We start from the raw sequence: 27833 nt of genomic DNA, 5'->3' as shown, positions 1-27833 counted from the left end.
CTCAGAGAAAAGCCTCCAGTGCCGTTTTTTGCTCTTCTTTCAATGAAGGAATACTTTCTAACTCGGATAAAACTTGCGCGATAGCTACGCTCATCTCATCCGTGGAAGCTGCCATGTTGTTTAGACTGAACAGTCGCTTCTCTTTGCGTCACACCTAAACCCGCCTCAAAACCAACGCTGATTGGTCAGTCGTTTGGCGAACGGCTCCAAATTTTCAAGATGCCAGACTGATCTGCGAGTAGAAAACTGGAGCTTGCAAGATCAGGACGGTTTCACGAGGCTACCTCACAGTAGCAATGTAACTGCATCCCAGATCAGCAACAAATTTGCAAGACTTAAATAGTCTACAGCTATGCCAGCGGCTAAGGCTGTATACTTATTATTAAATGTTAACACGTTCAGACGCAACATGTGAACACAATGTCAGCATGTTAACATGTACACAAGGACAATGCTAAAATACTGATGTTAAGGTTATCATGCTAACATTTGCTAATTGGCACTAAATACAAAGTATTGGATTTTTTTTGACTGGATAGAAAGTCAGGGGATCACCAAAGTATAAGAGTGTTTTATGTAAAATTACATTAGGAGGATCTTTAGCGGTATATTTATGTATCACCATATGAAAATTGATCTTTGTATACTGGCTTTGGAAGCCACAGATTTCAAGTCTGTGTATGTGTGGGAAAAAAGTGAGCTGAGACACTTGGGGTAGCAACCTTTATTGAAGGAGGTCTTACAACACTACTAAAGTTTTGTTCCTCAGGTAAAAATATCTTCTTTAACAACATGGGTAGAGGCGGACACACTGAGACTAATAGCACCACAGATAATAACAAGGTGTGGAACTTACAGCTGAGAGGATCTAAAAAAGGTACACACTGTTTTCTGTGTGTATGTGGGTGTGAGGGGCTAAATCCCATTAGGTTTCTTTTTTTCAGCATTCAACCATGACTGATGTTTTCCTACACGACTGATGAAGCACGGAGGTGTGTGTGTGTGTGTGTGTGTGTGTGTGTGTGTGTGTGTTGTGTGTGTGTGTGTGTTTGATAGAGGCCTCTCTGCTGCGCAGACAACAAAGAACAGGTTTCTGTCATTCTGTCATTTAAACCGGTGACCCCAGCACAGCTGTTTATGGAACAAGCGCCCAAGGCGCCACATAAAACATCACCTCCACATACATATACAGTACATAATTGATGTTGACACAGAGGCGCTCACACTCTCACACATACAGATGCACACACTTGGGCAGAATCACACATGTTGAGTCCGGCTGCCGGGTCCTCATTAGAACCAGGTGATGGGTTTGTTTGGGGGGTCTGCCTGATGGCATATCCTGTTTTGTCGGTATGGTGATCTAATAGAGCTTTCAAGTGAAGTTGGGTTTGAGTTTTTACTAAGTTAGCTTTTCCAACTGACCTTTTCAATATGTTTTATACTGTAGGGGCAAAATCTCAAATAAGGATGACTGGCCAATCATGCGCCAGCCTTCCAGGTTAACAATCATTTAGGTTCCAGAAGAACTCGCCAAATAATTTGTATGTTTTCAATCCACAGCTGCAGTTGGTATGCTTACGTTGTAAAATTGTGACACCACAAATCCAACACCACTTCAAAGAGTGGTAAGAGCTACAAAATTATTCCACATTAAACCCTAAACACAAATCGTTTGAATGGAAGGAGCTCCATTCCTGGAGAGAGACAGGAGAGTGTAGCCATTTTCAAACCAAACTAATATGTTTAAGTAACACACTAGCTGAAAGTGATGCAGAATACCTGAGGAGAATCAACTCAATGCATTTAAAAGCTAGAAATGTAGTTTAGTTGTGGCCATAACTGACGGCTCTCCAGGTCCGAAGCAACCCCCTTTGAAGTGGGAATTTTTTACCCTGAACTTTGCCTGCCAGGCAGCAATTCCTCCCAGTTGTGTAATGTCAAACAATCTCTAACACTCTAAAATTATTTAGGTCAGCACCATCATTTGGGATATCATCTAATGACCCTAGCAAAGGCACACAATCTGCCCCGGAGGCTCAAGTCAGGGTAATAAGGTCTCATGCAATTTCATGAAGACATTTCCATTGTCTGCCACACTAGCGTAATTATGGAACCCACGCAACTTCTAGGAAAGAGAATTCAATAGCATTCACACGCTACTGTTGGCCAGGCGTCCATGCTTACGCAAGGTAACGTAACCCTATTTGTTCAGGTCCTATCCCCTGACCAATCGGCTATCCTAACCTTAACCACTCAAGTTACGTGGGTTACATAATAACGCGGCACACAATCATTCGTCATATTGTGAGACTTAAAAAAAAAAGGTTTTACTCAAACACAGTGTATGGTAAATGAGTGAGACTGAATATTCATATTGGGACTAAAAATCTAAAGCGTGTTGGTCCTGTTGTCCGGGGGCCCCTCCCTCAGGGCATGGACACCCTGCGGGAGACGGTTTGGTGGAAGACTCCGCGGAGCAGAGAGGCGTAGTCTGGGACACGGAACAGGTGGCGCTGGGCGTAGGTGATGTCGTCCCGCCGCCCCCTGCTCACCAGCGTGCGCAGGTTGGCCTCATTGACTTGGCTGCCAACAGAGATGACAAAGAGCTCCACCCCGGCGTCCGCCACCTCACGAACACGCTTCTCCAGCTGGGGCTCGGTGACGGCCTGAGACCTGCCGTCAGAGAACAGCACCAGCTTCTTCCTGCCTCCTGATGCATCCCCACGGCCACGTAAATTCTTCATGGCAAATTCCATGGCTTCTAACACGTTGGTGCCGTCATTTTGGAAGGCCGCCTGTTCGATGTGATGAGACAGCACGGTCAAATTGGAAGTTAGCCCCTGCTCCATGCTGGCGCTTCGGCTGTACTGGCCCAGACCCACTCTGACAGTGGCACCGCGCTTCTTCTCGCTAGTCAGGAAACGCTCGGCCAAGCGGTGGACAAAGGCCTTGCTTGTTTGAAAGTTCTTCTGGCCCACACTGGCCGAGCTGTCCATCATCACCAAAATATCGGCACTTTCAGAGAAAGAGACTGAAACACACCAAATACATCTGATTAATAGCTGTTTTTAGTGGTTCTGTAAATGACAGACTGGAAGGTGCAAGACAGCCAAAAAAGCGATTTTACAATTTTCAATTCACTTGTAAATTTTATAGTTTAATTTGTTGGTTGTTTTATGTTTTATTTTCGCGTGTGGCTTTTTTCAGCCGTTTGTTTCTTTTGTAAATTTCTTTTTTTAAGCCGTCCCCAGCGTTTCTTTCCTAAACCCAACCGTTTATTGTTTTCCTAAGAGTGTATACAGCGTAGACATACACGTGGATAGCTCAAAATGCATACAGATAATATAATAATATGTTTACGCAAAGTCATGATGCCATGTTGGCATTTGATAAGGTAAACATCAAAATAAGTGAACCATGGTCCAATCAAATGCGAAACTATTATTATTGACAAAGAAAAACAGACTTACTGGGACATTTGTAGTCAGGGCACCTCTTTTCTGGATGAGAGAACAAGAGGGTTAATAATTTAGTTTATTTGGGGTTGGTACAAAATGTTAATATCAAAATTACCAATGATATATGTGTGAGTGTGTGCACTTATGTGTGTTGTTTGTGTTCACCTTGACAGATTCTGGCTGTGAGGTTCTGCAGGAAAGAGTCATCTAACAGCTCTGCAAAGTTGTCCAGGACAAAGGAAAAGCCTGGTTTGGGGTCATTCTTACAAACCAATTCCCCAAGCTGCTCGTTGTTGGGCTCACGGCCTGAGTAGTCCTTCACTCCTAAACCACCCACCTGGGGAGGACAAAATAGGTGTTAAGTTTTGCGGGTACTTTACTTTATTTCAGTCTACGAGTGGCACGGGTGTTTACTGTCTATTGAGGTGTATTGTACTCACCCGGAGATCATTACCACAGAGTACGTTGAGGGGAACCTTATCCCTTGAAATATCAGAACGTCCGTCCGTGAGAACGATAACGACTCTGTTCTCATGAGTCATTTCAACGATTGTGTTCTTCAGAGCATAGTCAAGGGCCTCGCCTGTGTACGTGGCCTCAGCCAGCCACTTCATTTCTCTCACTTTCCTGTACACACACACACACACACAATCACAAATCAATGGCTATTTAAGAAAATGTATGAGACTCCAACATATATAAAAATTGTTGCTCTGCCACAAATGAGGCGATTGATATGTATTTCATCATCCATTAGAGTTCATTTCATATTTGAAGAAAAAACACCCGGCAACCTCTGGTGCTGAAAAATAAAGTCCAAAACTGCAGTTTCTTGACTGGTCACTTGAGGCTGGCTCCAAAAGGGATCAATCCCCGTACACCCCCTTGTTAAAATGCCCTTTACAGCAGAATTAAACATGTTTACAGCCTGGTACAAAAAACAGGTTTGGTCTCTATAGCTAAGTTCCCTTTTCATGACAACTGAACAAGGGGTGATTTTTTATATTTTTATGATTTTTTATATTTTTTTATAACTCACCCATTTAAATTATGTTCAGGCTTTAAGTTGCATAACCTAATTAAGGGCGTTCTGCTTTGAGTGAAAGGTGGACTGTCGTCACAGGAGGCGAGCATACACTGTACGCTTCATTAGGCCCGCCACAGCTCCATCCACGCTCCACCTCTTTGACCATTTTTGGATTAGCCGGGAGGTCACAGAGAATACGTGCATACAGTCTATGAGAAAACCCCAATTTGCGCATTTCCCAAAATTTCAAACTATTCAACAATGTTTCAGTTTCTGTTCATAATAAACACGGTAAAAACACAAATGTGTTAAAAGGCCACTTGAGAGGTGTTGCAAAGCACTTTTGATAAAGCTAGGCTAACTGTATTCCCTTGCTACTATTTTTTGCCAAGCTAGGTTGAACATGTTGTGGGGCAATTTCTTAAGTGGTGCAAAGAGATGATATTTTAATTGATCTCCTATAATAATAAGACAGCAAACAAGAGACAACACTTGAAAATAAAAAGCCAATATTGAGTTAGTAAATTAGCAACTGCACTGCTTGTTCTTGGAGAGGGTTATGCGCTTATTTCAATACTAAAACACAGACTTCATTGCATATGAACTCACTGTTTAAATGCGAGGAGGCTACCAATCCCCTTGCCCAGTCGGACAACTTCTTGGGCTTGCGATCCACTGTACTGGACTACACTCAACCCAGAGTCATTACCTGCAAACTGGAAAGAAAAGCATTGCATGGTGACTGCGTGTTTTGGTCTGTGTGTTATGTTTACGAGCATGTGTTTTCCTCTGTCAACATTTCTGCGTCCCACCCATCCTGACTAATTATATCCACACTGGAAGAGGAGAGTCACTGGAGAGACATAAAAGCAAGTTCCAAAACCTGAGGCAATATCTTTCATTCACAATTTCTACTTTGAGGTCTGTTTTTAGGGCAGCATTTCCAAACATCTCTGAAAACGTTTTTGGTGTCATTTTGAATAAACAACACAATTCACAAAGGTCAAATGCCGGTTATCCTAAAGAGGATCGGCAAAGATGGATGAATATGAAATACAGTGAAGTCAAATGTCCAAACCCAAGATGAATTCAGACTGGACATTACCTTGAGTTGCTGGTCTTTTGTCAGTCTGTCTATGACTGTGATGATAAAGTCTTTGGCGAGAGCAAAGTTTGTGGCACCGATACTCTCTGAGCTGTCCACAATGAACGCTAGGTCCATAGCGGCACACTTGCACTCTGGAGAGACACACATAAACAAAATCACAGAGGATCACAATAAGCCATAAAGCACCAGAAAGAATAATGATGATGACTTTGTTTTAGATTGAGCGTAACTTACCACAACAAGCTGTGGTGTGATTAGGAGAGAATGGAAAAAACACAAATCAAAGTTAATTAACACAACATAACCTGCGTAACCCTCGCATTCTTCAGGTTTCAATTGCATGTTTTGGCTAATCAGGCACAGAGTTGAAAGGGCAACGTGTTTAACGTAGAGCACATGTAGCTTCATTTTTGTGAGTGTGCATTTCAGCGTGTTGTAAGAGGTTAACTTACAGCAGAGCTTCATGATGATGTCCAGAATTTCACATTCCTGAAGAGAAAAGTGGAATACAGTACTGTACAGCAATGCATTGTTAAATCACATTACATAACTACTGTATGTAGACTGGACGGTTTCAAGCTGCTCCAGAATAAAAAACATAAAACATGACAATGGTGATATTTTACTCAGAGGACTGGTCCGTAAAAGGCTAGGGTTTTTTTTTTTCAGGAAATTGAATGTGTGGCTTTGGACTGAACATACAGTATCAGTTTCAGAGTCAAAACTAACACAGCCTCAAGGTGAAATAAAGCCTGTGGTGCTTAGCCAAACTGGGGTCCTGGGGTCGAAAATGAGGGCAAGAGTTCATATTAAATGGACGGATTCAAATCTTTTTATACTCACATCAGTTCCTGGTGGTCCAGGAGGCCCAGGAGGTCCCTGAAGGGAAAGGGAAAATGAGTGAGAATCATCCCCCTGATAGATGTGTTTATCTGTTAAAAAAAAACTGGCCAGACAAAAGTTTATCTTATCTGACTCCGTACAGAGCAAGTACTGAAAGACTCATTTCAACTGACAAAAAAAAAAAGAAGGGGATTCTTTGGAAAAACCATCTATCCTTTGACTGCAAACCAGAATCTCTCAGTCACCAAACCCAGAACCACACCCACACATTTGTGTGCGCTGCTATCTTTCTGCAACAACATGTGAATCTTCCAAAAGATCATTGCCACAGAATTTTGTTTTGGTTCACTATGCCGCAGGAAACCCATCTGTTTTGTTTTAACAGACATTAAACTTGGTTTAAGAGCATTCTTTTCTGTGACAAAGAGAGAGGGGGAGAGAGAGAGATGACCGTTAATTGTAGACGAGGGAAACTTTCCTGAGAACACATGACGCAAACTGTTCATACAGAAATATACATGAGAGACACAAGCCAGAGGTGAAGGCGGAGAGGAGGGAGGAAAAAAGGGAGGATAAGGAGGAAGAGGAGGAGGAGAGACAGAAAGTAGGAAAAATGTGAAAGGGTAGAGTTTGAGGACTCGGCCTTGGAGAACATGTCTTTATGTACAGTGTTATATTTAGATCTTTGTTCATCTTTTCACATGATCCAACACCAAAGGCTTTCACTTGCCAATTGTTGAAAAGGGAAATGGAATAACATTATCTTTCCAACATACCTATGAGCCAAACTAAGGGATGCAATCAATTTGCAATTGATTTTTTTTTAAAGATCAATTTTTAGCTAACCTTAGCCTAGGTACTGGATTTGTATGGAATCAGTAGCAGCCTACAAGTGGGGAAATACACAGCGCTGGGGTTTGCTTTTTTCTTGTTAGCACAATTTATCTAAGGTCTGGTGATATTCTATATTTCTATGTCAACACATCCCATTAAAAGACCAAAACCAACAATAAACCGATCCTACTAAAAAAGTAGTAACAAGTGTTATAATTAAACACTGATGTTAAAATAAAAAACATCAGTGAGCCCCAGTGTTGCACTGAGTGACATTTTCTTTATTGTTCTGGTGCTGTAAATACTCATTAGAGGACTAATGTTAATTAATCCGCAGCTAAAAATAGTTCACAACAAATACAATGTTTTCTTCTGTTTAAGTAGCGTTTACTGAAAACTATGTGTCAAGCTGCTTTAGAAAAGACTTGAGCCTTTTTTTCTTTTTATAAATGAAAGTATATTTTTGCTTTTTAAAAGTTTTTAGTAGGAATGAATGGGCTTGAGAATAAGTGCCACAGACAGGCTGGGAGTGTCGAAAGTTTTCATGGGATTTGTTCCCAAAAATTGTGACTATTATCCTTAAAAAGAATGTGAATTTTAAACAATTACATAATTTTTTGGAACTCCTGTTTCATCATTGTGTAAGTGGATATGTGACATTTCATATAATCTCCCTTACTTTGCAAAAAATTAAATCAATGGCTTCATACATTTTTAAATTAAAATGTTATTTTCAATCGAGCTAAACTATGTTAATCTTAGGCTCAGCATAACTTTCCACTATAGGTATTTACAAAAAAAAAACTGTCTGAATGTGAGAGTAGGTTAATGGTTTGGAGGGAGGGATCTACTTTGCATGTGTGGACAGCAGTCCCTCCAGTGTCTCAACTTGCATACACATGCAGACAAACCCACAGTCAGCTCATGCAGTGGCTCAATGCTATTCTTACCGGATTGCCCTCAGGTCCTCTGTGACCTTTGGCCCCTTTAGGTCCTAAAGGTCCTGGTTGGTTGTTCTGCAAAAAAAACAAAATTAAAGAAGATTGAGAGAGACTCCCATACCTGTATTGAATTTCTTGAAGTATGTTTTGTAACATACCAAACAGAATTTAGGTGTGATCAGCATAGAAACTGAGATTAACATGAAGTTCATAAAGGATTTTTGCCAAATATGGACATATACAGTGAGAAAAGTAATGGTCCTACTATAGAGCCTTGAGATACCCCACCCGGAAATAATTTCACAATAAGAGAAAGAGATTTTAGATCTGAAATTTCTAAAAGGCTACAGTATTCTGAGAAAAGCCTTTGAATCCATTTCAAATCTTAATTTGGGCCAGGTCTGATCCTGTCTGGCTCGCTATCTGCCACACCACTGCAGCTGCAGGGAGAGAAAGCAGCCAAGCCCCTGCAGCTGCTGTACTCTGACCCACCGCTGAGCACTGTGGGATTAGACTGTTGAAGTGTGGAGAATAAAGATACTGTTATACACTTTAAAGGAATGTGGGCATCTTGGCTTGAGGAAAACTGCGGACAGCTGCATATCATTTCAAATTGATACAAACTTGCAAATTGAGAGCAAATATCATGCACGATGGAGTTATGAAACAGCTTTCAAAATGGTTTGCAAACACGAGCAGATTCAAGGGTAGCGGCTGTTTTAAAAATGTATTTGCTAATGTACAATATTGAACCCTTTAACAGAAAGAGTTGCATGTATTCTCTTCATCAAAAACCAACACATACCTAAATGACAGAATAGGTTGATTGCCACTGACTCTCAAAAATAACATATATGAGCATTCTATTTAACGGCATATATGGCTGACATGACTACAGTGGCCGTTTTAAATATGCGACCGTGAAACCAGATTTCGTAATTATATGACTGTTTCAACTGCTATTTAAGGTAATGGTCGCAGTTTTAAACGTGTATACAGTTAATGTTGTGAAATGAAGCAAGTTAAGTTTATGCAACAATAAAATCAGTTAAAAAAACATCAGGGATTGGTTTAAAATGAGTCACACAAAACTACTAAAATGAGGAGGCGACCGACGTTCTCTTGTTTAGATATGAGGTCGTATTTGTGCCACCGCTAGAGGCGCTATTTTATGATACGCTCCGTGGGTCATATTAGAGGGTAGGGAATAAATGATTTGGAGGACTTGTTGATTCTGATTGGTAGTTACATAAATATGTATTTGTAGCTTAACATACCAAACAGAAATGAGATGCAGTGAGGGCAAGAGGGTTACAAATCATCACAATAAAACATTCTGAGTGTCTATTTGCACCCTTGGTACGAATAGCCTCGGCCACACAGCTGGGCTATTCACACCCTGTGACGTAACAACAAAAAAACGTTGCTCGCGTGCACCGAAATCATGGCGGATGTTCATCTTCCAATACCCGCAGAAACTGGCATATTAGGAAAGTTTTGTCTCTAAAGTTTTGATTGAAGTTTTGACAATTGAATTTCTTGCGGAAAATTGATACTACAGTTGCGCTTTCTGTCTTCAGTGAAAGCGTACAACCGTTAGTTTGTTAGTAAGTACCATAGTACCTATTTTTTATATACAGTATGGTTACCTAACTACCGAGGCTTGAAGACACCAGTGGTAAACAGTTGTATGACATCCAGTGAGAGCTTATATGTGAGTGGTTAGAACACTGAGCTTTGGCCTGGGAGTTGGGACTTCAATTCTCTGATCAGGTGATCTTGTTTTTCTCATTTTTGATTAGATAATTTGCATGCAATTGCGCAAATCAGGGCCCGCGAACGCGAAATTATTTTTGCAGGGTGGTAGGGGAAGACTCATGAATATCCCTGTTCTGGTTGGGTTGGTTAGGTTTAGGCAAGAGGAGTAGGATTGGTTATGGTTAGGGTAAGAATGTCAGGGCGATAATATTCCAAAAAGGTGTAATACATGAGTAGTATGGATAACTGTGTGTAAATATATGCCAAGGTACTGTAAATGCACAGGGGTGCAAATAGCATACATTTGATATTTGTACCAGACGGGGTATTAATAGAACATATTGCTGTGTGCACTGGCTGGGTACGAATAGCATTCATTTCTAATTGCACCAGGGTACGAATAGCACTTCTAATCGCACCAGGGTACGAATAGCATACACTGCTAATTGTACCAGGGGTGCAAATAGCATCACCCTAAAACATTTTTGCTGTTTGATCTGAGTTGTTAGTCGACTAAAACCAGCAGATCTGCACTGCTGCTATGCAACCATATACCTACAGTGGACCGATATGAATGAGAAGGAGAGGCAGAGAGAGAAGGTAATGTCAAACACATGGCTTTAACACACACACACACACACACACACACACACATACACACACACTTGCTGTCAGCCTTGAATAAAAACACATACGTGCACATATACACACACGGGTCCGGTTACTGCACATTCCCAACTTCAAACACTCTGATGTCCAGAACATGGGCCATATCATTCACAGTTACACACACACACACACACACACACATCCTGACCTTGAGTCACATTGGACAACACATAGCCAGATGTGACTGTCTATCGTAACTTGTCATATAGGTGTATATTATCAAGTCAAAAGATCTGTCTATCTTCTCTGTCACACCCCTGTCTGCACCCTACTGTGCCCTCTGGCCAGAGAAAGTGCAGGCAACAAAGGAGGCTACATGCCTGCACAGAGTGAAATATTTAAACAATTTAAATTGGAAATCCTGTCAATCACAAATCACAAGGAAGCCAGTGGCATTAGATTCTCTGAAAATGCTGTTAGCCAGTTTGATGTCTCATGATTTCAAGTCAAACTGGTAACTCTTCCACTGTACTGTCCAAAAAAAAAAAGTAAACGGCTGAATGTAAAATGTGAGGAAACAAAACAGGCAACTGTTCAGAGGAACGGATATAAAAAAAAGACAAAAAAGACAAAAAAAAGAGTTGGATGAATGCCTCTGGGGATAAGTGGAATGCAATGGATTAGTTTTTTTCCAATGAGATGATGGCATCTTGCAGAATTATGTAGTTTGATAACGGACATCGGCATGGACTGACCAATGGGACAGCAGCAGAGGGAAGATTAGTGATATTTTGTGAAAGGCAATAGTTTGACATTTTGGGATATACGCTTAATTTTCATGCTGAGAGTTAGATAAGCAGATTGGTGATACCAATCTCATGTCATGTCAAGTTAGCTTAGCATAAAGACTGAAAACAAGGTGAAATGGCTAACCTAGCTCTAGAGGTAACTGCTCCAGGACAAAAAAGAAAGTTGGACAAATACCCCCCCTTAAAAACACAACTCTTCATTTGAACACTTTTTGTGTGAATTAAACAAGATATAATGTCTTGATTAGTGAGCTTTAGAGGTGCAGGTAGGCTGGCGCCCCCTGTTTCCAGTTTTTATGCTAAGCTAAGCTAACCAGCTGGTGGCAGCTGTATATCTATGAGAGTGGTGTCAATCTTCTCAACTAACTCTCGGCAAGAAAGTGAAAAAAGCGTATTTCCCAAATTGTCAAACGTTTACTTTTAGCAAAGTTGCTGCCAACAAAATTACATATTCACTAAAAGTACATATCAAGAAAATGTAAAAGAGCTCACTAGAGGACCATATGGGCGATTTTGTTTCAGCCCATTTACTTTATATTTCTTTTTTGAAAGATTATTTTTATTTTTCATTGTAGGCCTGTATTCGATAGGACAGCTTAGAGAGGGGGAATGACATGCAGCAAAGGGCTGCAGGTCGGAACTGAACCCGTGGCCGCTGCTTACGATGACTGAGCCTCTGTATATGGGCGCACGCTCTACCAGGTGAACTACCCAGGCGCCCATTTACTTGATATTTTCCAGTCTTGATAAAGTCAATGGAGCAAATCAAACTTCAAGTAGCACTACTTTGAAATCAAGAAGGTTTTATGGAGATTCCAAAACTGTTTCCTCTAAACTGACTTGATTACGTGTGTTGAGTTGATGATATGGCACTTTATAATCAAGTTACGTTTAACGGTCCTTTTCCCCCGCTGTAGAATCAATTACAGAGGTTATTTCCTGTACTGTATACTGCTGTCACTACTCGAGGACAAGCAAAATATGGAAAAGGTAAACCGGGTGAATTATACTTGAGTGGAGAGCGCGCATCTAATCCTGCTCTGTGCTTCAGGACTACAAGTTCTTGATGAGTGGTAAACTGATCTGACACTGTAAATCCAAAGCTTACATCGTGTCACTCCTCTTGAAGAAAAGAGGTCAGGGTGCACTGATGTACAGATGAGAGAGAGAGTACAAACATGTGCAGAAATGTTTATGCCATGAAACACGAACCATGGAAATGCAATGATTTTAATGTAAACATGACCGACTAAAACCAGGGGTTAAATGCACATAGATGATCACACACACACATGTACGCTTGCTATGCACACACGCACGCACGCACACACACACACGCAAGCACACGCACATGCACGCACGCGCAGGCACGCACGCACGCGCACACACGCACGCACGCACACACACCAAAAGAGTGATGCAGTCCCTTCATTGTTTCTTCTCATTTCCTGGTATCCTTGACAACGACATATACACAGCTGCAGCAGCTCAAAGCCCTCTTCCCCAAAGACACACACACATGCACACGCACACACACACACACACACACACATATTAAGAAAGCATTTCCAGCTGCAGAGCAGGAGATGCTAATGCAAAATGAAAGACAGAAATGAAAAGAAGAAATCTATTATTATATATTTGATACGTGTTTTAAGGGACCAATAAAGAAATAAAAAATAAATATGTGAATGCTCCCATAAAACGAGACATGTGACTCACATCCTGTCAGCGCTCTCTGCCAAGAAGGGATTGAGGAAAGATAAAATGAGATCAAGAGCGATGAGCAACTGCAAAAAGGAGAGGAGAGTCAGAGGCAGACACTTACATCGGGGCCTGGATCTCCGGCATCTCCGTCATCTCCTTTGGGTCCAGGGGTTCCTTTGCCACCCTGAAGGTCACAGCAAATGTCAAAGGTCAAGAGTGCGCATGAGCATGACAACGGATTTCACACTGTTGGCAGTGAATTTCAAACGTCATTTTCAGTACTAGGTAGGCTGATCTAATTCAGCTTAGTTTTAAGCTTCCTATAGATAAAAAAAACTAAAACTAACTCCACTATATTCATCCAGCATATATCAGGTGACTGCCCAACATCTGATTTCTAATAAAAGTTAAGGTTAAAATAGAAATTTGAAAGATAACTCACCGGCTCACCAGGGTCTCCGCGGGGCCCAGGATAACCCTAAAAAAGACATACATGTTCAGAATCTACAAATGTACATGGAGCACAGTGCATCATACATGACATGCATTAACTACTAAAAACACTTACCTGGAAACCAGGACAACCTGCAGTGCCATTTCCTGGCACACCATCTTCTCCCTGAAATTAAGAAAGAGATACACTTACAGATCCATGCGCATACATACACACACATACAAACACAAACCTCAGGGCAGGGAATATGATGGATGGCACACATCTGTCTCCCACACTCACCCTCTCCCCCAGCTGGCCTCTGTCTCCCGGAGCTCCTTTGATTCCTCTCGGCCCTTTGGGTCCCTGGGAGATGAAAGGAATGATAAGATTAGAAACATATGAAATGGGACATGCCATGTGTGTGTTGAAAACATTTGGATGTTGTCAAGACAAAACATAATTTATTGCAATCTGTTGTTATCCATTTGCCTAGATCGTGTGATAATGTATGTAATATACATGATTTATGATAATAACAGCTTTTTGAATGCAGCTGATACAGTAAATGGCGCATTTTTATGGAGTTCTGGAGTTAAATCAGTGGTGCTACAGTTGGGGCTGTGAAGGTGGGGTTGGAGCTTGTCTGCTTTAAGCTTTTAAATCTTAAAGACCCTGAAAACGCAGCCTCAAATCTTCAGTATTTCTCTATAACATTTGGTATTCACAACATAATAAGCACTAATCACAGTTTAAAAAAACTCTTTAGGTATTATTTCTTGTGGGTTTAATAAAAATCTGTAACATAAAATATGCATTACTAATAAAAAAAAGATAATAAGTTAAATTGTATTTTTTATGAAGTGTTTAATACTCCAACACTTAACTAATATGCTTCATGGGCATGAGTGCTTGATCAGATTAAATTATCAGTGACCAAACAACCCACCAACTGTCATCAGATTCTGATTCAAACATTGCTAAATCCTGATTGGTGCACGAAAATAGAGCCCACCCCCCCTTACAACACATGGAAAGAGGTCAGATTAAAACAGAAATACAAAAAGTCTCTCATATGAAATAGCGTGTGTGTGTGTGTGTGTGTGTGTGTGTGTGTGTCCTGTTGGACTCACTTCAGGTCCAGGTGGGCCTTCATCTCCTCTGTAGCCAGGAGATCCGACCCTGCCAGGCTCGCCCTGGAAAACAACACCGTTAATGAGACACCGTTAAACCACTTCTACAACAAAAACAACCACATAAAACACACTGACAAAAAAAAACATTTTGAACCGACACAACCTACAACACAGAGACAAACGCTGTTGTGCGTTTGGGACATTTTCATTCTCTGAACTAAATGGGTCTATCCACTGCTGTAGTTGCTTATATCTTTGAACACTATGTTTTCGAAACTAGATATGATAAATGGTTATTGTCAGCATCTGACAACTACAGCCCCCATGAGTCTTTTGCATCGGCTAGTGAAACACAAGCTAGCCTGAAATTGTCTCAATCCAAAGAAAGGATTTAAAATCAGTTTTTCACAGCCCCGGTTAGGTGACTCTTTAAGGAAAAAATCAGTTCAGTTCATTTCAGTGTAATTATCATATTACATTAACATTATTAAAACATTTTCATAAATGTGTCCAATATTTCTATTGATTATGATAACATTGTACTAATAAATGGCAACACAGTGCCATCCTTGCTACATTAAATTGAAGCATTAGTTTCTAGCTAATCGAACTGTTGCAGAATGCTACAGAAGTTATTATTTTTAGTGTCATATCCTGAGTAAATCATCATCTAAATGGCCACCATCAATTTATCAATGTTTGTTAATAGTGGTCAATTCAATGAGTTAATTGTCCACAGATCTTCCGCTATCATCATGCAGTATAGCCTTGCATTAGTTTTTTTGATTTTTTCTTTAGCATTTTCAGCCTTTATTTTGATAGGACAGCAGAAGACATGAAAGGGGAGAGAGAGAGGGGGAATGACATGCAGCAAATGGCCGCAGGTCGGAGTCGAACCCGGTCCCACTGCGTCGTGGAGTAAACCTCTATATATGGGCGCCTGTTCTACCAACTGAGCTATCCGGGCACCCCCATTAGCCTGTTTTAGCCTGTTGAAGTTGAAGAAGAAGACTGAGACATGGTCAGCCTAGCTAAGCACAAAGACTAGACACATGAGGAAACAGTTAAGTGTTGATGTTAGCTCTGACAGAAGTGAAAAAGTAGCCTACTCCTGCCAAACCTCCAAAGATGTCTGATTAGAATAGGAGGTCTTCGCTTTTGAATTAGCTCTATTTCCTGACAAACAACAGCTGGGTCCAGCTGCTGCATGCAGCACATCAGTCCTGTCCTCATAGTGAAGTCACATATGTAAATACCATGTAAAGGTTTTAGAGTTCTTGGGAACTTTTTTATTTAAACTTGTGTTCAAGGCTAACAGTTTGCCCCTGTATACAGTGTCAGGAAACCCAGACCCATCTAGCTGGATGCACAGAGTTGAAATTCATATTGCTCTTCTCGTTTGACTCAAGTTAACACAGAAGATGAGAATATTTGCAGACTAAAAACAATTCTAATATGTTAGTGCTGTATACAGTACATGCAATATAGTACACTATGGCTCGTTTAATGAATGCAAATGATGTCCAGCACATTACTGCATGTGAGGATAGAGCTTTTCCTGAGAGTATGAGGTAGGCCCAACATGTCAGTTGTTCCATGTTTTCTGTACTACTCAGTTCTTTACTATTCATTCAGCCCTGATGAGGCACAGCATAAAGCACAAAAGAGCCATTGAAAGTTCTGACATCACGAAGGTTACCACAACTAATGCTTGCAACGTATTATTATTACACTGCCTGGTGCCTTATTGAGAAAACCATACTGAGGCTTTGGCTGGGGCAGACGGAGAGAAGAACTGAGTCAGAGGGGAAAGAGTGAGTGCTGATGTTCCCAGGAGGAGTAAAAACTGAAAATGAGAGAGGGGAGACGGAGGAGTGGGCAGCACTCTGGGGCACCAGCCAGATTCTCCTCTGTTTAAGCTTCTGCTCAATGTACTCCCCCTCAACATGAAGAATGGATGCACATGCACAAGTGCTTACACGTACGCGCACATTAGGAAGCATGCGCAAGTTTTCCCAACTGACTGGAAAAAAAAGGATGCTGCCAGAGAGAAAAGTGGGTGGTTCGTACTTGGGAAGGTGTCGGGTCCTGGAAATCTACACAACAGGCTGACAAACAGTGGTACAGCAGCTTCCGTGTGTATGTGTGTGTGTGTGTGTGTGTGCGCATCTACAGTATATACTGTAAATGTGTGTGTGATTATATTTAAGTGTGTCTTACAGGGTCTCCGTTGGGGCCAGCTGAGCCCTCCCTCCCCTGCTCTCCACGGGGTCCTGGCTCCCCCTGGCAAGAAAAAGAACAAATGTATGAAGCTAAAGGCATTAATGCCAATAACAATAGACAAGTAAAGCAGACAGGGCCACATTTTAAACTGAGTTACATCAGTAGGAGTACATGGGGGAATTGCTTCATAAAAAAAAGTATTTTCTATTGAGGCCAGTGTGTTTGCAGTTGGCTCAATACAGCCAAACTGAATTTCCCATGAATTTCTAAGGAGGAGGTGCTAAAATCAGACAGACCCTGAAGGACTGGCAATCTACTCTGCCTCCCTCCTCATTATCCTTATCATCACTTACCGGGTCTCCTCTTGGACCTCTGTTTCCACGGGAACCTGGCTCGCCCTTCTCTCCAACTTGTCCCTACAAGGGATTTTAAAGATGTTAACACATATTGTTGGCAGCTGTCACACACAAACACACTCATTTGAAGGTTAATATTAATACTATTTACTCTCTCGCCGCGAGCTCCATCCTGTCCAGGTGCGCCCTGAAACACAAACGAATAGCCGGATATTAGATGAGCCGTTAAAGATCACAAAGCTGATGTTACCGCCGTCGTCAGGAGCTTCATCGCTTACATCATCACCGCGCTCTCCTTTGTCCCCGTTGTTTCCGCGAGGGCCCGGCTCACCCTGTCACAACACAGATTATTACACATGTATCATATTTTCTGCTTCGTGTGATACACTTAAGGTACAGATCTGTCGTTCATCATCATTCCCTTTGCGCTGATTTACCGGAGGTCCCATTAGGCCATAGTTTCCAGGCCTTCCTGGTTCCCCGTCTCTTCCAGGATCTCCCTGAAACAAGCACACAATGTCTTATTACAGACCACCGAAAATGCTATTTCAAATCTTCAAGAGCACAAGTGTTTTTTTTGTTTCTTACCTTTCCTCCTTTCTGTCCATAAGGGCCAGGGTCTCCCTTTGGTCCAGGCTCTCCCTGCTTGCCCTGGAAGCAGAAAAAGAGACAGTCTCAGTGCATGATCACAAGCAGCTGAAGCCACAACATTCAATCATGGAGACCCGCCGTGCGTGTACGCACATGTATGCGTGTGTGTGTGTTTGTTTACAGTGTGACTATATGGCTTCATTTAAACAATCTGACAGCAGAGAATGTAAACGCAGCAGTGATTAAGAGTGCCGCTGTCTGCCCGCCCAGGGGGATCCAGATGCAGGAAGTGATGTTGGTCAGGGCCGTAATGGCAGTGGAATTCCTAAACATGCAACTGTGGCTAATGGCTAATCTGTAGTGTAAACAATGTGGCTGAGCCTCAGCTAGATACAGAAATGGCCTGTCCGAGTGCCTGTTCAAGAGAGTTTCAGAGAAGGCACTACAGGTGAATAGGGTAAAGATTTTAACTAATAGATAGTCAATATGAAACTTTCTCTGTTGTTTTGTTTGTATTACAAGTTTCCTAAATTATTATGTTTAAATGTGCAAATAAGGCCTAAGGCCTACAGATGCAAATAGACAAAGTTTTGTAAAATAAACATCAAAATGTGTATTTTGGATGTTTTCTATCCAGTAGTCTGAAGGAAGACATGTTATGGAATCTCAAATTGACTAGTGCATGAAAAAACAATGTTTTTGCCTGTAGTGTCTCGCCTTAAGACACCAAAATAGAAATATACAGAGAGTGTGTGTCCTAACACTTACACATCTGTGTATTTGCAGTTCTCAAACCTGATGTCATTGTCAGTGTGTGTTAACGTCTAGTTGTTGGTTCCCATCCGATTGGGATTCAAACTGTTTGAAATGTGTGACATTGGTGTGAGTGAAAAAAAGCCAAAATGTAAGACGATAACAGTGGTTATTATTATTATTATTATGAGATTTGAGATGTGGGACTCACGTCTGATCCGGGAGATCCTTTACAGCCAGAAAGACCAGGGAAACCAGGTTCACCCTAATGAGGAAAACCAGAGAATCATATTGCCAAACTTGATCAAATCGACCAAAGACCAGACAGATAACCAGAGTTGTATTGTTTGGATGCTCAGGTCTGTAACTCACCTTGCGTCCATCAGTTCCGTCCCTTCCACTTTGACCTTTGTCGCCCTGAGAATTAGCGAGAGATAAAGTAGATAGAAAGAGTGAGTGAAAGAGAATAAAAGTGATAGAAGAATAATTTAAGCTTTCGGGGCAATCACAGATAGGAGAGCAATCCTAAACAGATCAGACATGTGTTAGGAAGAGCTCACCTTGTAGCCTTTGTGTCCTCTTTCACCCTGCAGAAAACACACACAACATTAGTCCGTGAATAATACAGTACAGTCATCCTGGAACATATACTGAATCTGGTTTAAGTATACTTTTTGTTTAATTTTTGTGTTCTGATAATACCTTTTCTCCTTTGCCACCTTGGTCTCCCTGGAAACAGAAACAAACACGTCAGAATTATCCTCATTGCACACAGCAAAAGGGATCAGTGAGGAGGTGGGTGAAGTGTGACCTAGAGTCAGTGATCATCAAAAGCTAAACAACATGGAAAATTACAAATACATTCAGGCTTACGTTTGCAAATGTTTTCTCCGCCAAACGTCCTGTTACTAGTTTGTTTCTTGGATCATAAACATTTATATGAAGCTATAAAGGGGGATGAGGGCCATCACACAGAAATGGCTGCAGACAAACCCTCTAACAAAGGAGAAACTGACCTTTTTCTTAATACTACAATATGAACAATATGTAAAACACTGGGGAAAAAAGGGCTATATATGTGTCTAACCCATTACAAAGTCAAATAAAAAGCCCCTGTCCCTATTATTTCACCCATATGAACCCATTCATTAAGTGCACTCTACCTTCATTCCACTATAACCAACAGGACCAGGGTCTCCAACGTTGCCCTGTAACATAGAGACAGAAATATATGATCATCTGAATGACACTTCCATCAAGCCTGCATGACAAATCCAAAGAGATGTGATAATTGTTTTGGCATTTTGCACGTGTGTTCCTATGTTGGGGATGGTGTTGGTGTTGGTGGAGGAAGTTACCTACCACGTCACCAACATCTCCTTTCTCTCCTGGCATCCCTGGTCTACCTGTTTCTCCCTGTAGAAAGGCAGAACAAAAGATGAGTAAAGTATGTAAAGTTCTGTGCATTTTGCTGCATTTTCCTGACAACCATCTGTACTGCAACTGAATGCATTGTTTTTTCCCCTTCATATTATATCATCACACCTTAGCGCCAATGTCTCCTTTTTGTCCTGGAAGCCCTCCTGGAGCCTGCAGACAAAACAATGAAATACAAAAAGTGAAACAACCGCTGAAAAACAAAGCCGGAGAAGAATTTATGTTGGCAATAAGACAAGAAATGGCATACTTACATTGCATTCGAAAGAGCAACACTGGAGGAAAAAAACAGAAGAAAGATTATGAACACCTTAAAGAAGGAAAAGTGTATCTTTGTCTCTATATATTATTATTGGATTACTGGCTATTCTTGATAAATCTAAAAAGGACACATGGTATGCCCTTATCTTTTCTGGTCTGATCATAAGTGTCTGATCACTTGTCAGATGACAGTAGGGCTGGGCAATATGTCCAATATTTAAGATATAACTGCAGTGATTTTGTTGGAAATAGAAAAGTGAATATCACTGCAGTCTCAGTTTGCTTCCTGTAGCGGCCCTGCTTGACCCCACCTCGTTTCCTGAGTATGAATTCAATTCAATACTTCATTGCCAACAATTCAACACAGTTTATAGCAATTTGCCTGAGTGCTGCTCTTAAAAACAGACAAAAATCACGCAAAAGCAAATAAAAATATGTAAAATAATAGCAGCAAAACCAGTTATCACATTTATACAATCAGACATACATAATATGATAGTCTCCTGTTTTGAAAGAGCTTTTTGCTTTGTGCTTCTACCTACATTTAAAGTGCTTGTTGGCTAATGCTTGCTCAACTACTACTACTACAAGGGTTTGTTCATCAGTTCAAGAATCGAACAGCCTCCGGATATGTGCTATTCCTGAGGCAAGATGTCCTACATCTCAACTCTGGAATCTCCTCCCGAAGGGGAGGGATTTGAAGAGAGAGAGCTAGCAGGGTGAGAGTAGTCAGCGATCACCTTCTGCGTCTTGCATCTTATACATCTGGCATATATGGAGGAGACAGAGGGAAGGTCACAGCCAATGATAGACAATGTGCATACAACTCTTTCCAGCTGTCCCTTCTCAAGGGCGATTATGTTGCACTTGCACTACATAAACAACTCTAGTAGCAAAAATGAAGCAAATGTTGTTTCGAGAAATTTGATTTGTAAACATTTTAAGCCATGGCATTTAGCCAATATACAAACATCTGTTTTAATTCAAGTTGCTAATTAATAAAACACAAAATTACATGTCATTCAGCTCAAAATTGAATTCATTTCCTTTTTAAATCATCTTACCGCATCCTTTGTCTCGTTTGTCTGAAAACAAGGAAAGAAAGAAAGACAGTAAGTTCAAAATCCAAATGTTGAATTCTGTTATGCAGAGGAGAGGAGAGGAGAGGAGAGGAGAGGAGAGGAGAGGAGAGGAGAGGAGATGATACATACGATCATATCGATGATGGTACGAATGGTTTTTGTCTTGGTGGATCTGGACTCGTCTGCAGCAGTAAAGTTCTGTCTGTAGGACGGGTCTGTGGCAATGAGTGACAGCCTGGTGTCCTGGTGAGACACGAGATACAAACATCATCATCACATGGCTGAAAGTAGCGCCTTCAATATGCTTTCTGGTAAACAATGGCATGACTGAGCACCAAAAGATTATTTCTACGACATTATGGTTTTTCGTTTATAGGATTCCAATTAGCTTCTGCAAATATTGTTGCTAGTCCTCCTGCTATTAGACATTAGCTATTAGATTTTATTGACAGTTAGATTTCCATGTAGAACATCAAAAACTCCTGCTAAAGGCTTGTTAAATCCATCTTCCAGTGATTGGATTTAAATTCACCCTCATCACATTGAAATTTAGGTCATACTGTATAAAAAATGACTCTTGGCAAAATCCACACAAACATCTGACAATGCATGTTTTAAAATACTGTATGGCCTGCAGAATGTTGTCTCATAATGACAAGTGGAAATATACACGGACATATAAGTCCAAGTTATGGTTAGGGTTAGGGTTCATGACTGTGTCATGTGTAGGGTTATGGTTAGGCTTAGGTCACTCTTATGTAGATACCTTCAAGTAAAGTGTTACCGCTTATTCTTATACCGTCTCTAACTTCACCTCACTTACTCAACCTCACTTTACTTTACTTTCACTTCACTCCCCTTTAATGAAAACATGACCAGTCTGTTTGAGGGTTAAGACTTGGTTTTAGAGTTAATGTTAGAATTAGTTTAAAGGTCCCATGGCATGAAAATTTCACTTTATGAGGTTTTTTAATATTAATATGCGTTCCCCCAGCCTGCCTAGGTCCCCCAGTGGCTAGAAATGGTGATAGGTGTAAACTGAGCCCTGGGTATCCTGCTCTGCCTTTGAGAAAATGAAAGCTCAGATGGGCCGATCTGGAATCTTCTCCTTATGAGCTCATAAGGAGCAAGGTTACCTCCCCTTTCTCTGCTTTGCCCACCCAGAGAATTTGCCCACCCATGAAAAGAGAGACATTAGCTGTTGAGTGTTTGTGTCGTTTTGTATTATTCTGTTTCTTTTTATTTATACTAATTATTTTATTTCTTTTTTTTTTTTTTATTTTTTTTTTTTTTTTTTTTTTTATTTTTTTTGTATTTTTTTTTAGAGCCATTATGGCTTGCAAACAAGCAAAGTGGCAGTTGGTCAAGGCCACACCCTCCACCTTGCCCCCCTCTCTCCTCCTCAATAGCATTTAAAGCTAAAGGGCCCTATCTTGCACTCAGCGCAATTGCCTTTGTACACCGACGCATGTATCATTCCTATTTTGCACCTGACGCACAGCGGACTTTTCCCTCCACAGACGCATGTCGGTAAATTAGGGAATGTATTTGCGCTCCAGGGGGCGGTTCAGCGAAAAGAGGAGGCGTGTTCCGGCGAAACGTTACCATGGTCCTATTCTGCGCGTTTCAGAAAAAAATTTCGCCACTGACCAGGAAAAACCTGGTCTAAAGTCAGTGGCACGCTTATTCAGATGCTATTTTTAGGAGCCGAATGCTTGGCCATAATGTAGCATGTGCACAACGCGCATACACTTCTCTCATCTACACCAGTTCCCATTTTTGAAAACCATACATAATTACAAAGAAAAATATTACTGAAAATGCGCTGCAGGTGTTTGGATAGGTCAGGAGGCATTTTACAGTATACCAGTCCTCAAAAGTCGCGCAGCATTCTTTGTGGCTTGTTGTGTTTTACCACATTTCCATGAATCATGGATGTGTGGCATAAATGAGGAAATATTAGAGGACTTAAGGAGATGTGATGTTGAACTACGGTGGGTTTGGACACCCGGCGGAATCTGGTCCGGGAGTGTAATGCGCGATGCGATGCGCTCCTGATGGAGCGGGTGGACGGAGATGGAGTGGGGGGAGGAAGGGGCACAACAGGTGCAGGTGGTGCGTTTGGAGGCCCACGCCCCCGGGTTGCAGCAATCCTCTCCAGACTTGAGGAGATACGCCCGAGCAGCAACATCGCCACCCGGCTAAGACGGGCATTTATTACTTTGCCGCATCCCGGACAGCTCCCGCTGGCGTGCGCCAGGCAAATCCGCCGTCATAATAGCAGTCCGCCATGTCGGGCGCAAGACTCATTTATCCCGCCGGTATAATAGCAACAGGGCCCGAAATCCGCCCACAAAGCTACTTGCGTTTGGCGTTTCATACTTGCGTTTCAGATCGTTAAAAAATAGGGCCCAAAGACACAGAAATGGCACGTCCTAAGGAAAGCTCATTTTGGGACTGGCTCTAGTGGCTGTAATTCTGCACCAAGGCGGAATTTCGGGAGAGAGACTTCAGATACAGTATTAGGGGACAACTGAGGCCTATAGAAAAGCATCCAAAAAGCAGCATGTCATAGGACCTTTAAGGTTAAATGATCATTTCTGTGTGTACAGATGCATTCCAAATTTCAGCTAATGCTAAGGCTGTATGTTGCATCATCAGTCTGACAGCTAGATCAAGTTGTATTTTCCAAACATAAGGTGTTTTTAGTATACAATTCCCTTTTTGTTTCTGAACTTCCTTTGTGAGACCATTAACTTTTTCAATGCACATTGAATATGGCTAGTATGTATTAAGGACATAATGAAAAACAATCAAAAAGCATTTTGTCAAACCTCAAGTAATTCTCTGTTTAACATGCATGACAAAATAAGACTTTTTTAAAAGAAATTTAAAGCATCTATATGTATTATTTATGAGCAGGTTATCTCCAACACTTTGATAACCTGCATAATCAGGACTATGTGTGTGTGTGTGTGTGTGTGTGTGTGTGTGTGTGTGTGTGTGTGTGTGTGTGGTTTGTTTAGATTTGATTGACAGTGACCCCACGACCCCACAACTTTCATCAGATTCTGAAGAAATCCACAAAGAAAAAAAACACAAATACAGAAATCTACATGTGAAATTATCAAAACTGTTCAACCCATTTATATTAGTAAACTGATTGAGAAAATAGGTTTTTCTCAAAGGACCTTCAACCCTTTGTGTGTGTGTGTGTGTGTGTATGTTACCTCCTGGTCAGGTGAGATGGCAACGGCGAACACTTTAACTCTGTGTTGCTTGGCTTCATTAGCAGCCTCCTGCACGCCTCCACATGGCTCCTTGTAACCAGTAATAGGATGGCCATCAGTCACAACCACGATGTACTTGTTGTCTTGGTAGTGGGAGCCGCTGCATACAGGCAGACACACAAACACACACTCGGAAATGTTATCACTCATCTTATTACTTAATCTGATGAAGTGTATGTGTGTGTGTGTTATTATTACCTGGAGAGCAGCTCAGCAAGGCCCTGCTTGATGGCACAGTCAGTATATGTGCCCTTGCCGATGTAGGCGATGCCTTGGATGTCAGCCTTCAGGGCGGCGCGTTGAGTCCTCATGTCACTCAGATGTCGTACAAGTTTGACTTCGTCACTGTAGTGCAGCGCACCTGAGTTCCACGTCAGGGTGCGGTCACAGCGGTGCTGCCTGGATAAATAGAGGTGTGAAGTAGGCAGTGGTGGAATGTAACTAAGTACATTTACTCAAGTACTGCACTTAATTACAGGTTTGAAGTCACTGTACTTTACTTGAGTATTTATTTTATGCTACTTCATACTTTTACTCCAAAACCTTTCAGGGGAAAATATTGTAAATTTATCAGATGGCTTCAGTTACAACTTTACATACAAAATCTGTGATGATCAAATAAATATGATACATAAGTATAAATTAAACTAACCAATAGTGCATGAAGTAATTAAAATAATATAATAACGCTTCATATGACACTGACAGGGCCAATTCTGCTGTATAGTGAAAACTTTAACCTTTGACACTTTAACGTTTTGTGGATAATGTACTTTTACTTAAAGCAACACCAAAGATTATTTTGTACCTTAAAATAATGTTTCCAAAATCATTTCAGTGGTTCATCAACTCGTAACAGGGTGAACGGCACTTCTGCATATATACCGTACTATGAAAGTTTGCCAGATCGGGTAGCGAATCTGTATTCGAATGAGACAGCGCTAATGGACAATTCCGCTTCCAACCTGTAGGGGGACCGAAGAGGAAAAGTGCTTTGGTGTTGCTTTAAAGAGTACCACAGTGTTCTGCCCTCTGTGGTTAAAAGTTTCAATCAGGGATGGATGTGGTTGGGTGTGGTCACAACAACAGTGATGTCACAGTGTCCCAGGGTTCACCTGTACACTGTACTGTACACCACTTCAGCAAGGTGAGAAGTTAAACATCTGAGAGTTACATTAAGGCAGGGGTGTCGGACTGGGGGGGAAAAAGGGGACTGAGTACCTAAAAGATGCTAGAATGAATAGCTGTGGATGCGGGGAGCGGCCCATAGAAAATGCCTTTCTACAGGGCCCAGAATTTTGTGCTATGCTCCTGCATTAAGGGATTAAGTTCCGTTAGTAAAATGTTATTGTAGGACTTACTCACTTGTGTGTGTGTGTGTGTGTGTGTGTGTGTGTGTGTGTGTGTGTGTGTGTGTGTGTGTGTCTTACATTTCCTTGAGTTCATCTATGAAGTCAATGGTGAAATCTTTGAGCTGGTTAATATAATATTCTGGAGGTTTCTGTCTGAGGGCGACACTCTCAGATGTATCCAGTACAAAGAAAAGGTCAACCGGACATTCTGGTCACAAAAGAAACAAAGATTGCGGTCAGCAAATATCATCTATTGAACAAAGTGTTTATGAAACAGTAAATCCAAAATGCGGTTAGGCTCAGTCCTCCACACATTCAATTCAAGTGATGTCAGGACAGGTATCACTACTGCAGCACTGGAGGCCTACATTAGGCCAACATGATGCTGCTTGGAGCACCCTGCATCACTAGGGTGTCATGGGGCTGATCTACCTGATCTATCCAGACAGACAGGTGCAGGCCTGTACCGACTGCCTGCACCCATAACATGGCTGCATATACACCTGTATTATAACTGTTGCACAGCACCTTGGCAGGGAAGCCCTAAGGTGCAATCACTTGTTTTGGTTCTTTATCACTCTGGCATCCACAGCACTGGTAGATATTAGCCTGCATAACATCCTATTTATACTATCCAAACTCATTAGAACAACCATGAACAACCAAACAAAGGCCTGCTTAAGTTGGGCTAGGCTAATGTCATCTGATCTTACTTTCAGTTGTTGTTGCATCTGTGCTGTGCTGATTTGTAAGGCTTCTTAGACTTCGGGAATTATTCAACCCAAAGATATTGAAAATCTGGACTCGCTCTGGCAGCAAGCATCGCTTCAGTATATGACAAGTTACATTCAAACACAGAAAGATCACTTCACATGCAACATAGTGCCATAAACAGTACATACTAGATCATTTTCTTGGAAAGTACAACATATATATATTTTTTTAGCAAACTTACCCGAAAACACGTTTCTTTGGATTTGCGTTTGCGCTCCAGCCAGAAAAACGCACAGCAGCGCGAGGAGAGCTCTAAGACTCTCCATGGTTAAACTGCAAAGAAACTAAAAAAGGGACTACACACAAATCCCCAGAAAAACCAACACCGAACCACTCCGTCCCCAAACTCGGTACCTCTAAACCGATTGGGCAAACTTTTGGTGATCCAGCGCTCCGCCGCAGTTTGTCCGAGGCGAGACAGAACGCGCAGAAGACCAGAGCGCACAGTGAGGGGGGAGGAGAAGGAGGAGGATAGAGTTCACGCGCTTTCTCTGGGGAAGATTAGTAGGAATAGATTAGAACGCACACGAGCCAAAAGTGTACACAGAATCCTAGATATGCCTGCTTCCTTATAAGGTCCACAGGGACATGGATACACAGGAGTAAACAAAAAACCCCGCGGACTGTGAAGGAGGTTCCAATGTGCACAGATTTAGTTTTTTTTCTTTGCAGGAAAGACAGTGCATGTAGAAACGGATAATGTTTTAATGACTTCAGAACATATATAATATATAATAATAATAATATATAATGAGAAATCAGAGAAAGCTTTTGCAGCTTTGCTTTTCACTCATACAGGCAGGCCTATATGACGCCTAATAGCCTATATGCCATGTAGAAAAGCAAGATGCGAAAAGATGCACACTGGAGTAATTTCATCAAACTTAATGAAAAGCAGCTGACACATCTTGGAAGCATTTTGTAGTCTCTAAAAATTATCTCCTTTCTGTGGAAGCCGGGGTGGGTGGGGTTTGAATACATCTGGTTCACTTCGGCGTCCAGACCTGACCTGAACATAAAAGTGATAGGAGGGGGTTCCTCGGAAGCA

The 27833-nt window shown here is 41.5% G+C and overlaps 1 protein-coding gene across 1 annotated transcript; it reads right to left on the bottom strand.

The window, feature by feature from the left end:
* Positions 1-709: 709 nt before the first annotated feature.
* On the bottom strand, positions 710-27371 carry col6a1 (collagen, type VI, alpha 1). Its single transcript, XM_039815651.1, has 35 exons — positions 26967-27371; positions 26090-26219; positions 24858-25058; positions 24600-24759; positions 21499-21612; positions 21352-21372; positions 20281-20301; positions 20135-20179; positions 19952-20005; positions 19753-19797; positions 19292-19318; positions 19150-19176; positions 18962-19006; positions 18801-18854; positions 17834-17896; positions 17683-17745; positions 17524-17577; positions 17397-17432; positions 17243-17305; positions 16887-16949; positions 14664-14726; positions 13834-13896; positions 13666-13716; positions 13540-13575; positions 13219-13281; positions 8224-8289; positions 6440-6475; positions 6049-6085; positions 5831-5839; positions 5594-5727; positions 5098-5204; positions 3902-4088; positions 3627-3798; positions 3474-3503; positions 710-3034 (listed from the first exon to the last, which is right to left on the bottom strand). Exons 1-35 carry the CDS (start codon positions 27049-27051, stop codon positions 2430-2432), a joined length of 3030 nt encoding a protein of 1009 aa, XP_039671585.1. The 5' UTR covers positions 27052-27371; the 3' UTR covers positions 710-2429.
* Between the last annotated feature and the right edge of the window lie 462 nt (positions 27372-27833).

The sequence above is a fragment of the Perca fluviatilis genome, chromosome 11 (assembly GCF_010015445.1).
Source record: "Perca fluviatilis chromosome 11, GENO_Pfluv_1.0, whole genome shotgun sequence".
NCBI lineage: Eukaryota > Metazoa > Chordata > Actinopteri > Perciformes > Percidae > Perca > Perca fluviatilis.
Note: the sequence above shows the minus strand (reverse complement) of the source record. Positions and strands in the feature narration are given on the sequence as shown.

Coding starts and splice junctions, on each gene's coding strand:
- col6a1 (XM_039815651.1), bottom strand. CDS start 27,051: ATGGAGAGTCTTAGAGCTCTCCTCGCGCTGCTGTGCGTTTTTCTGGCT. Junction 21,373..21,498: donor GTACCATCATCGATATGATC/GTATGTATCATC, acceptor CCTTGTTTTCAG/ACAAACGAGACAAAGGATGC. Junction 13,897..14,663: donor AAGGCCCACCTGGACCTGAA/GTGAGTCCAACA, acceptor TTCATCTCCCAG/GGACCCAAAGGGCCGAGAGG.